Raw genomic sequence first — 12,770 nt, forward strand, 5'->3', positions numbered from 1 at the left:
TAGAGAGCCCACATCTCCGGCTGACCCTTAACCATGCATGTGGCAGAGTGAAAGCAGACTAAGATCTGAGCCACTTCCCACCACAAGCATGAAGGGGTTTGTAGTTTAAGCTAATTGCCTGCTAAAGCTAAAACAAAAACATCAACACTCCTCTGAGGAATATAAGTGAATCTAGAGTCTCCACAAAAGAACACTTACAATGTGCAGGAAACAATCCCAAATTACTGACCATATGAGGAGCCAGGAAAATGTGACCCATTCTCAAAAGAAGGGTGATCAACAGGTACCAACACTTAGATGACACAGAGGTTGGAATTATTAGACAAAGACTTTAAACAAGCTATTCTAAATATGTTCAATGAGGTAAAGGAATACAGGCTCAAAATAAAAGAAAGATAGGGAATCTCAACAAGAAAGAGAAAAGGTTAAAATAAACTGGATGGAAACATAGAACTGAAGAATACAATTTATGAAATTAAAACTTCACTGGATGGGCTTAAGAGCAGACTAATGATGACTAAGAGAAACGTCAGTGAGCTTGTAGATTAACAGAAATTACCCAACTTGAAGAAGAAAAAAAAAGAAAAAAAAAATGAACAGAGCATCAGGGAACACAGGAACAATATCAAAAGGTCTCCTACATACAGGTAATTGAAGTCCTAAAAGGAGAGGCAACAGAATACAGAACAGGAAAAAAAATTTGAATACTGTCCAAAAACTTCTCAAATCTGGTAAAAGACATAAATCTATAGATTCAAGAAGCTCAGTCAAACCTAACAGAATAATTACAAAGAAAGCCATGCCTAGGTACATCATATTTGAGTTGCTAAAAAAAAACCAATGGCAAAGAGAAAATCTTTCAAGTAGCCAGAGGGAAAAACCTGTTACACAGAGGGCAACAATGATTCAAAGGACTGCAGCCTGGTTATCAGAAACCACAGAGGCCAGACAACAGTGCAACACCTTTAAAATGCTGAATGAAAAGCCCAGAATTCTATATCCAGCTAAAATATTCCACATGAATGAAGGCAAAATAAAGACATTTTCAGGTAAACTAAGAGAATCACTTGCCACCGCACCAGCGCTGTAAGAAATACTGAAGGGAAAGAAGAAAGAAAGAAAGGAAGAAAGAAGAAAGAAAGAAAGAAGAAAGAGAAAGAAAGAAAGAAAGAAAGAAAGAAAGAAAGAAAGAAAGAAAGAAAGAAAGAAAGAAGGAAGGAAGGAAGGAAGGAAGGAAGGAAGGAAGGAAGGAAGGAAAGAAAGAAAGAAAGAAAGAAAGAAAGAAAGAAAGAAAGAAAGAAAAGAAAGAAAGGAAAGAGAGAGAGAGAGAGAGAGAAAGGAAGGAAGGAAGAAAGGAAGGAAGGAAGGAAGGAAGGAAGGAAGAAAGGAAGAAAGAAAGAAAGAAAGAAAGAAAGAAAGAAAGAAAGGAAGGAAGGAAGAAAGGAAGGAAGAAAGGAAGGAAGGAAGGAAGGAAGGAAGGAAGGAAGGAAGGAAGGAAGGAAGGAAGGAAGAAAGAAAGGAAGAAAGGAAGGAAGAAAGGAAGGAAGAAAGGAAGGAAGAAAGGAAGAAAGGAAGAAAGGAAGGAAGGAAGGAAGGAAGGAAGGAAGAAAGAAAGGAAGGAAGGAAGGAAGGAAGGAAGGAAGGAAGGAAGAAAGAAAGAAAGAAAGAAAGAAAGAAAGAAAGAAGAAAGAAAGAAAAGAAAAGAAAAGAAAGAAAGAAAGAAAGAAAGAAATACTGAAGGACGTTCTTCAGGCTGAAGTTAAAAGATACCCCGAAGAAACTTGGATCTTCAGGAATGAATGAAGACACCTGAAATGGCAACTATCTGGATAAAAAAAATATATATATATCCTTTTAATTTCTTTTTCTTTTTTTTTTAATATTTATTTATTTATTTGGCTGTGCCAGGTCTCAGCTGCGGTATGTGGGATCTTTAGTTGCAGCATGCGGGATCTAGTTGCCTGACGAGGGATCAAACCCAGGCCCCCTTCATCGGGAGCATGGAGTTTTAGCCACTGGACCACCAAGGAAGTCTCCCTTTTAATTTCTTAGAATACATATAACTGCTTAATGCAAAATTATAACGCCACTTTGTGGGATTTATAATCAAAGCACATGTAACACACATGCCAATCACAGCCTGGAAGACAACAGGAACTGGAGTAAACGGACCTATGTGGGTGTAAGGTTTCCACCTTCTTTGAGAGAAAATGAACTCTAAGTGGACTGTGAAAAGTTATGGATGTATACTGAAATATCTAAAGCAACCACTAAAAAATAATCCAAATAGGTACCGCGCTAAAAACCCAATATAGAAATGAAGATGGAATTCTTTTTTAAAATCTTAATCCAAAAGAAGACAGGAAAGGGGGAAACAAAGGAACAAAAAACAGAGGGACTAAACAAAAAACAAACTTTCAAATGACAAGCCTAACTGTATAAATAATTACATTAAATGTCGTGGACTAAATACGCCAATAAAAAGTCAGAGTTATCAGAGTGGATTAATAAAAAGCAAGACCCAGCTATATGCTGTCTACAAGATACTATTTTATGTATACACAGATGGGCTGACAGTAAATGGAAGAAAATGGACATACCAGCTAAACATAAAAAACACAAGAAGGAAAGACTGACTATATTAATATCAGATTAGACTTAAAAATAGTAATACAAAAGATAAAGAAGGCCATTTCATAATGATAAAGGAGTCAATTTACCGGAAAGACAAAGCAATCATAAATGTGCACGCACCTAATAACAGCCTCAAAATGTATGACAGGATAAATGACAAAATTAAAGGGGAAAACAGACAATTCCACAATCATGGGGGATTTTAATACCCTCTCTCAAAAACTGAGAGAACTACAAAATAAAACATCAATAAAGACACTCTATCTGAAAAACAGTGATATTTATACTGATAGATCAAATGATATACTGCAGAATTCACACTCTTTACAAGTATACGTCGTACATTCAGCAAGATAGGCCATAAAGCAGATTCCAGTAGATTTAAAATGACTGAAATCATATTAAAATTTCTAATCACAACAGAATTAAATACAAATTAGCAACAATAAGACATCTAGGAAAATTCTAAGGACTTAGAAATTAAACAACACACTTAATCTAGGGTTAAAGGAGCAATTAGAAAAACATCTAACTTGATAATGAAAGCAGCATATAATTAATGGGATGCACCTGAAACAGTGCTTAGAGGATTATTTATGCCTTTAAATGCTTGTATTAGAAACAAAAAGAGGTCAAAATCAATGACTGGGAGAGCGTCTTAGCTACATACATACTGCTAGCTGGGTGTGAGGCCTTGTGCACTCACACAGGAGAAATAAGGTCCATCCGAAAGTGAAAGCTGGGGCCAACTGTGAACTGCTTAAAGGTTGGATGCTGAATGTTCCCCAACGTCGTTGGCAAAGGCTGAGAGCCTTACTGGCTCTAGGTGTTCAAGCACAACACCTGACCAATCACGGGCTGACTGATAAACTACAGGAAGCTTCCAAAAATTTTAGAAGACTCAAAAAAAAAAAAAAAACATGTAACGTTCTACCTCAAGAAACTGGAAATGAAGAGCAAAGTAAATCCAAAGCAAGTGAAAAATAAAACAAAAAAGCAGAAACCAACAAACAGAAAAGCAGACATCAGCAAACAACAGAGAAAAATGAAGTAAGCCAAAAGCTGGTTCTTTGAAAAGAGCAACAAAATTAGGAGCCCCTAGCTAGAATGACTGAGGAAAAACGAGAACGCAAATCAATCCCACGAATGAAAAGCAGTTGTCACTACAGATTCTGTGACCATCAAGAGGCTAACAAAAAGCACAGGTAAAGTTTAAAGTTTTAAGCAGCCTTTTAGCAAATCCAGTACCGAATTATCGCCTCAGAAGTCGTATCACAGCTCTAATATTTATCTGCTCAGCACAATCAGAAGCTGTGCTTTAAAAAGGATGATTTAATACCAGCACACATAGACTGTGGACTGAAGTGAAGCTATGAAGCCAGGTACCTCGCCCATCCCAACAACTCATCCGGAATAAGCTCCTAAGGCAGCGTATCAGGAATTTCTGTAACTCTCTGAACTGGGGCTGGCTTTACAATATAACCATTAGGCTTTTACCTCTTCTAAAGTGCCTTCATCAAGTTCTGCTTTTTAAAATTCTCCTGTAGTATTCATGGTGTGCTCCAATCTCCAGCTTTTCAAAACAAATGAAAAGGTTATTTTCCTCAAGCTATCTGTATAAAAATTAAAGCCAGAGAGATAATACCTTATAATGTATCTAAGGACACTCAAGACAATGTCTAAATATTGAGGGTATGACTAGGAAGGGCTAGTATCTACATTTCAAATGCTGTTGAGCTCTTTCCCCCATGTAACAAAACGACACTGGACATATAAAAATCCTAAAGGAGTCTGAGCTGTTCAGATGTGACCATTACAGGTGATTTCTTATTCAATTACCCAGAAAAATCCTCAAATGGCAAGGCTAAGTCATCTCCTCCACGGCACCCAGTCCCACACTGGCTGTGTGCTGTCTTCCCTGAAGAGCCAGAGGGGAAGAATATGAAAATATGGCTTGGATAGGTTTTCACTATCTGAGCCCCAAAGCCACCAGGGACTCTCATCTTCACAGCAGCAGCGAACAAATAGCAACAGGAATCTAACTAAATGGCCCTCAGCAGAAGAGTTTTAACAATTTTAACAGACCCTAAAAAGAGCTTTCGTATTTGTGAAAATGGCTTTAAGGGAATCTTGATTAGACTTAGCACTACCAAAAGAAAAAGAGAGCTGTCAGTTAAAAAGCAACTCGACTGTAAATCAAAAATAGTTTGTAACCAAGCCAAAGAAGCCATTACGAGCTGCTATATAAATAGGCATTTAATGATTTTTCCAATATTAGGTTATTGATCTAACAGGGCCTCTGTTTCCGTTGAAATGAATAAGTAATTTAAGATAACATTAATAGGATTTGCAGCACATTAGATACCCCAGGTCTCTCTCGTCGGTAAAACTACCATGATAAAATACAAATTCTACACTGTCTTCCAGGGAAATATCTGCACAACTTCAGAAATCACAGCAAAAGACCAGAGACATGAGATACACCCATCAGGTTCAAAAAGGCATTTCTAAGTCTTAACACCTTAAATGTGATTTATTCAGCTCAGCAACTATTTCACATACTCTTACTAAGATCAGACACTATACTCTAAGCACTGAAAACACAACAGCAAATAAGAGATATGGTCCCTGCTCTCAGTCTATCTGGGGAGACAACCAAGCCAGGTATGTTGAGAAAGGATCCCAGGCTAGTGCAGAGAACAGGGTCTGGTCCCCTGCAAAGGGAGCCAGAGAAAACATCCAGAGACACCGATGTTCAGGCTGAGATGAGGAGGGTAATAGGATGGAGCCAAGCCCTGGAGGGGGGCGATGGCTGAGTCAAAGACAGCTTCTGGCAAAGAAAATGCAGTTGGTAGTAGCCACAGTGGGTGCCAACGGCCAGGTGTTTATGTTAAGAGTTGTCTTTTGTGGCAGAAGAGATTACCAAGAAAATTAGACCTTACTAGTAAAGCTGCATGTATCAAGACAACAGTCATGCAACTTCTTAACCTAGGAGGAAAAAAGGTAAATAGGTCACAATTTCACGTTGGCTTCTTCCCCACATCGGTCGTTCACACACATATCTATCTGTTCACGCCACGGTGTGTGCCAGGCACTAGAAGAGCAGCCAGCGGTGGATACGGTGAGCAAACAAGCAAATCCGAGGACTTTGGCCACATGATTCTGAGACGTAGCTCCCTGATTTCAGGTATCACTGAATAAAACACCGAGCTTAAAAAAATCAAAAGCTACTGTACTACTGAAAGACTCTTTCAATAATAAGCAAGGGAATAATCATTATCAGACATCAAATACGGCATAACAGGAAGAGTAAAAGAAGCTCTGACACCTCATACACATAAACAAGGAATTATGCTTGTATTTTCAAGTAGGCACTACTCACTAGTATCTTACAGATTTCAGATTTACACACACGTTTACTATTCACAGCAAGGGAGGCCAAGCAGGTATTTTAATAATTACTACCAATTGTCAAGCACTGCTGGTGGAGTACCAGGCTCTTTGCTGGGAACTTAATATCCATGATCTCATTCTACAAAGGAACTATCATCATCTCCACAGCTCAAACAAGGAACCTGAGACTTAGAGAGCTTACGTAACTCACCTAAAGATGCATGGCTGACAGGTGGCGGAGGCAGCTACTTCTGCCTGCCAGTGTGGCTTCAAAGCCTGTGTATTCCCTTCTCTCCTACCGCAGGGCTCCTGAGAGTGACCAGTGAGGGAGTGAGCAGGGGAAGCGTGATGAGATTGTGGGTGGGGGGTTCCCGCTCGGTGTTCTCTCATCCGCACTGAAGTCTCACTACAGTCTTAATCTCAGGGTTCCTGTCCCCCACTAACAATTCTCTAATAAGTCAGTCCCTTCAGATTCCATGTAAACTGTCTTTCTAAGGATTGCAGGAGGATGGGTCACAGAAGTAAGCCAATATTAAAAAGCATTTAACTAGAAATATCAGTCGCACTCTGGATCCAACACTACTCCTGGTGTCAAGAGCTCCTGAAGTGCATTTCACGTTGAAATCTACTGCTTAACAACCACAATAAAAGTTCAAAGCGATGCCAAACTTTATATACATAATCATCTCATGCAATCCTCACAATAACCCTAAAAACTCCGTAACATCATCCTCAGTTTACAGAGATAAGCAGAAGCTTATCAAGGTTAAATAAGTTGACCAAGGTCACACAACTATAGATACCGCAGCAATATGACTCCAGAGCCTGAATTTTTCATTTCTGTAACACAGCATATATTCCTGTGATGGTTATATAATTAAAAAAAAAATACCCAAAATACTCTGACCTGAATTTGTGTATTTATAGAAATTTTCATATAGAATTGCTCATAGAGTAACATTATCGGAATTATATAGGTTAGTCTGTGGCACTTCATTTAATAGAAAGAAAAAATTAATTAGCATATTACTTAAAAATTTCACACCTTTTACATTATTAAGCACCAGGGACCATGAAATCTATCTGAAGAAGTAACTTAACAACACATATTTTCTTCAACATTTTATTCAATAGCTTTTCACCCTAAGAAAACAGAATGTTTTGTGATGGTTAATATCAAAATTATTTAGGGTCCAACAATAAGAGAGGTGGTGTCCAACCTTTTAACAATCCTAATTCAGAAGCAACTAAAATATCTTTCAGTTTATTTGTTTGGAAAACAAGTATTTCATACAAGTTTAATGGAATAAATAAATCACAAAAATTGATAAATAAATGGGAAAAGTAGAGAGGCACATAGGTCAATACAGGAATCATCTTTTGGTATTCCCATTCCTCTCAATTTGCTATTTCTAACACTCAAAGTAAACATATGAATCATTTTAGAAAAAGGGCAATGGGAAAGGAACTGAAAAGTGACAAATATATGATGCAATATGTCTAAAAAATCAATACATTTCTCTTAATTTCTCATCTACACATGATACTAATTATTTCCTTTATTTTAGAGACAAGCTCAAAACAAACCAGGCAGCAATGCTTGTGAATCAGCTGAGGGAACCCACAGCATTTAGACTGGGAAGTGGGCAAGCTCCCACTTTTAATTAATACACAAAACAAAGGTCCAAAATACTTACCAATTGGTACTTGTTCAGGCTGGCTGAGAGAAACAAATGCTGACGTGTCATCAATCCAGGATATCTGAATGTTACCTGTAATATTGAATTAAAAGCAGAGTAAGCATTTAACAATTTAGATAGCTATCAGATTCTTTTGCATATCTGATATATTTCAAAATATACATCAATTTAAAGAGAGATGAGGTGCTAGTTTAAAATTTGACCAAAATCTCAGCATTACAGAGAACTAAAACTTAAATCTACCACAGAAGCTATTTCCGTAAAAACTTCGAGAAAATAGATAAAGCAGGAAAAAACAAGAAGCTTTAAAAATCTGTCTGAAAAACAAAAGAAAGATCCCTCTCGATTAAATCCTGAGGCAGTTTATCATTTGACTCAATCGCATGCCAGGGCTGGAGACTTTTTTCCAATCAAGATCACTAATAGGGAGGTCCCTGGTGGTCTGGTGGTTAGGATTCAGCACTGTTACTGCCATGGCCCGAGTTCAATCCCTGGTCAGGGAGCTGAGATCCCACAAGCCACACAGTACAGGCAGAGATGCAAACAAAAACTAATGCAGGCCTAAATAAATGAAGGAATATATCAGGTTCATGTGCTAAAAGACTCAAAATCCATGAAAACGTGGTATATTTTTTAAAAAAAAGATAACTAATAAAAATTAGAGACCACATATGTTAAAAAAAGAAAACACAACTATTTCTTTTTAGAGATGCAAACTTTGAAAATAATGAATAGGGAACATGAAATGAATCAATGTAGTAAGAAATAAGAAAAATTCAATGTTGCTCTCAAAGCCAGGTAAAGAAACCAGGTAAAGAAAAACAGGTAGGGGATAGAGGACAAGGCAAAGAAGACATGAGAGAGAGGAAACCAAGTTAGATTAACAGAGAAAAGAAACAGAGGCAGGACGTCCCTGGTGGCACAGTGGTTAAGAATCCGCCTGCCAATGCAGGGGACAAGGGTTCGAGCCCTGCTCCAGGAAGATCCCACATGCCTTGGAGCAACTAAGCCCATGCACCGCAACTACTGAGCCTGCACTCTAGAGCCCGTAAGCCACAACTACTGAGCTTGTGTGCCACAACTACTGAAGCCTGCGCCTAGAGCCCGTGCTCCACAACAAGAGAAACCACAGCACTGAGTAGCCCCCGCTCACCACAACTAGAGAAAGCCTGCACATGCAGCAACGAAGACCCAATGCAGGAAGGCAGGAAGGAAGAAGTTTATAAAAAAAAAAAAAGAAAGAAAAGAAAAACACAGAGGGACAGAAAGCAGTATAGTGGAACAAAATGATTTTCACATGCAGAGACAAGTCCTCAATGAAGGCGAAACACAAACAGAACGGAATGAGGGAGAGCTGGGGAGAGGCAGGGAGCTGGAGAAAACCGAGGGGAAAGCAGAGCCCTATCACTCACTACCACTCTTCCTGAGAAAATACAGAAGGCCGGAATTTTTTAAAATGGGTAAACATCACCAGAACTTAGCAATGAAAAAATGTTTGAATATCTAATAAAATTTTCGAAGGCTAGGAATACTTGAAAACTGCTTTGTTTCTCCCTCATGGGAAAAAACTCCCACTTCCTGCTGCACAGTGGGATGCCAGGACTTTCTCAATTACAAAAATCACTTACTATTATCTCCATACCTCTCTACCCTGTATGTTTTTTAGACAAATGATAATATTTAACATTTCTTAAGTAGCTACTATATGCCACATACTATTCTGAATGCCTTCCATGGATCAGCTCATTTAATCTTCATGACAGGCCTATGCAATATGCGGTATCACCGTCATCATCACCATCACCATCATCTCCAAGGAGGAAACACAGACACAGACAGGCTACCTATTCAATACCACACAGCTAATCTTTTTTTAATTAAAATGAAAAAATTCTACGCAGATCATTCTGCTTAATTTAGCCAATTAAGGTTTGACTAACTCGGGATAAGAGCAATAGAAAATGGGAAAAACATCAAAAGTTCTCCAAAGAAATGAGCTGTGAAATATAGCTGCATTTCTGTATCTGCATTTAAATTAAAAAGCAGGACTAGAATTTCAGAAGTCATTTAGATTATCCGTGAAGATTAGGATAACTTTCCAGAAACATACCTGCATTCACTTGCTTTCCTGAAAATTAAGTGCGTAACGTTTTGTACTTATAAAAGCTAACATATGCTTATTTTAGGAAATACAGAAAGACATAAACAGAAAGAAAAAATCCTGTCTAAAACATTCAGTGATAATAGCATGATGCTTCCTTTCAGTCTGATTTCTATAAAAGTTTAAAAAAAAATGTCAGTTATACAGGAATCCTACTTTGTATCTGTTTTTTTACTAAAGATGTTAAAATATAAACACTTTATCATCTTTTAACAAACTCTTCAACTCTTTTTAAAATGGCTACATACTAGTCTGTTGGGGAGACAATACATAAACATTCACTAAACATTCTTATTATTGGACATTTAGGTTTTTGCTGCCTCCACTTTATTCAAGAATTTCCAAAGATGACAGCTTAGATACTTCATTTGTTAAAATAGACATTGCTGACAACTTACAATCAGGATGGCCTTTATACACCCTAATCAGAATACTGTTCAATTTAACCTAATCACCTGACCTGAAAGAAACAGAACAGAAGAACTGCCCTACCTCATACACATCACATATCTTGGTCCTCTTAAGCATCTGTGCTTGTCCGCTTGGACTATTCTAGGTCAAGCAGCAACTGCCTGCCTTTATGAAACAGACATTCTCTCTGAATTTGATCTTAAATACGATTTATCCTTAGCCTAGACTTATTTCCCATGGTCAGCAGTAAGGGGGTAGTCACTGTAATTGTATTTTGCTTTCCATGGATTAATGATAGCACTCCACTGTGGGATGCTAGCAAAACTTCCTCAGATCACTTTAGCACAAAGACAGCAGCGTACCAAACTCCAGAAATTCCATGAGTGAGATTAAAACCTTGCCTATTAATCCTTTCATGCCCAAGCTAAAGCCATCTATATACCTTTGACCATCCACACCAAAAGAGGAGCAGGATCATAAAAGTACATCTGTCCTTGTGCTTTACTTACCAAAGGCACTGAAAAGCTGGTAAAGGTCGCTGGTTTTCCATTCTTTGGGGAATGTCACATGGAGGACATGATCGCGTTTAGGCTGCACTGTAAGACAAATTTTTTTTTATGTATATAAGAAAACTTTATTATTGAAATAAAAAACAAACATAGAAAAGAAAATTAGTATAGTGCAGAAAACATTGACTTATCCAAGGAAAAAAATAAAAATGTGTAGTTAGCTGATATCTTATCAAGACAGAATCTCAATATATTAAAAACCTAACCATAAAAGTTAAAACTGCTAACTTTATAGAAGATAACACAGGGGATAGTTTTTGTGACTTGAAGTAGAATTAATGAAAATAACATCATAATCAAAACCCTAAAATTATTTTGATGAAGGTTGATAGCTGAAAAGTGGACAAGAGACCAGTGGTTCTTTTTTTTTCTTTTTTTTCCTCCCCCCATCCCCAGACCAGGGATTCTTTGATGAAACTAAGGCCAGGCTAACTTGGGAAATTGTTATGAATGCCTCATAATTACCAAATAACCCTTAGAAGCACTCTTGGGATTGATTGGAAGGACGCTACCATATGAGCCTAGGCTTCACGCTCTAATACTTTACAGAACCTACAACAATTTGAACCCTGGCAATTCTATGCAGAAACATCTTTGCTCATGAAGTTCCTGGGAAATTTTTTAAAGGAAAAAAAAAAAAAAAGAAAAGGCTGCTCTGTTGAAGAAGTGTCACTAAACATTCAACTTTCTCCTTTTAATCTAGTTGTCCATATGTTTATTTAGCTAAAATAATAATAATAATAATGCACTGTCCAAATTAAAGGGACTGTGTTTGAGCAGAGGCAGTCCTGAGTCACAATCTTGTTTTCTAATCCCAGGCCTATCACTTAAGCATGCAGCTCTGAGCAGGAGACCTAACCACTCCAGCCACTCATGCTTATAAACTGGGGGTGACAGTACTCAGCTTGCAGAACTGTTGTGAGAATGCCAGATTGAAACATAAGTCTAATATGGAGTGCAACACAGTATGTCCTCAAACTATCACTGCAATAATTATTACCATCAAGTATAAAGTGCAGTTTCTCTATGGGCATATATTAAGGCAAATAAGTGAAGGATGGGAAAACAGCAAAGGAAAAGAATAATCAGAAGCAGCAGCAACCACCTCCCAAATAGACTGGCTTTCCGAGGTTTTCAATGAAAAAATAAAATCCACCCACTAAACTTAAATATATACATACTCAAATGAAAATAGAAAATATACTATTATTGACATGGCTAGCGCATCTTAAAATCTATTACCCATATATTTATAGAAAATTTTGAATTTAGAGTTCTGAGTGAAAATGAAGTAACGAGAAGACTTTTTTTTTTTAAAATTCAACTCATGTATAAACTGGAAAATGTAAGTAAAGAGATGAGTTAAACAAGGCCCAAGGGTAACATTAACTTAAGCATACGATTCATATCAACCACAAAATCATGGTTATTTTTAAGTGAATAAAGCTCTTTCTTCAGTAATACTTTTCCTGTAATCTCTTCCAGACCACACACTTAAATATGCAGATGCAATGAGAAAATAAAAGTTCACTTACAGTCTGGTCCTTCCAAGTTTAGATATGGGATATCCATGACTCTCATAAGAAATAACCTACCAAAAGAAAAGAAAAATGGATAATGGACTAACCTCTATTAAAGAAACTGATATAGCCATGTTTATTTAGCTAAAAAAGAAAAAAAAAAGATACAGGCATCTATTAAATTCTTTCGTAGAAGCTTCTTAATTATATTACCCTATTTCTAAAATCATTTTAAAGGGTCTTAAGATTCACTTCACATTTTTCTCTAGGGCTAAATATTTATCATAAATAGGAAAAAAAAACCCCACAAACTGGTATTCCCAACACTCAGGAATCCGTCACTCCGGAGCTACTCAATAAATTTTAGCTAAATGAGTAAAAT

At 37.3% G+C, this 12,770-nt stretch overlaps 1 protein-coding gene across 1 annotated transcript in view; it reads right to left on the reverse strand.

Moving 5' to 3' along the window:
- LOC130861057 (poly(A)-specific ribonuclease PARN-like) overlaps window positions 1-12,770 on the reverse strand; it is a 68,255-nt gene that overhangs the window by 1,467 nt on the left and 54,018 nt on the right. Inside the window, exons 19-22 of the mRNA XM_057749552.1 lie at window positions 12,404-12,459; window positions 10,809-10,895; window positions 7,725-7,799; window positions 4,474-4,552 (exon numbers count right to left, since the gene is read on the reverse strand). Of these exons, the coding sequence (XP_057605535.1) occupies window positions 4,474-4,552; window positions 7,725-7,799; window positions 10,809-10,895; window positions 12,404-12,459 (297 nt within the window). The remainder of the gene's footprint in view (window positions 1-4,473; window positions 4,553-7,724; window positions 7,800-10,808; window positions 10,896-12,403; window positions 12,460-12,770) is intronic.

The sequence above is a fragment of the Hippopotamus amphibius genome, chromosome 9 (assembly GCF_030028045.1).
Source record: "Hippopotamus amphibius kiboko isolate mHipAmp2 chromosome 9, mHipAmp2.hap2, whole genome shotgun sequence".
NCBI lineage: Eukaryota > Metazoa > Chordata > Mammalia > Artiodactyla > Hippopotamidae > Hippopotamus > Hippopotamus amphibius.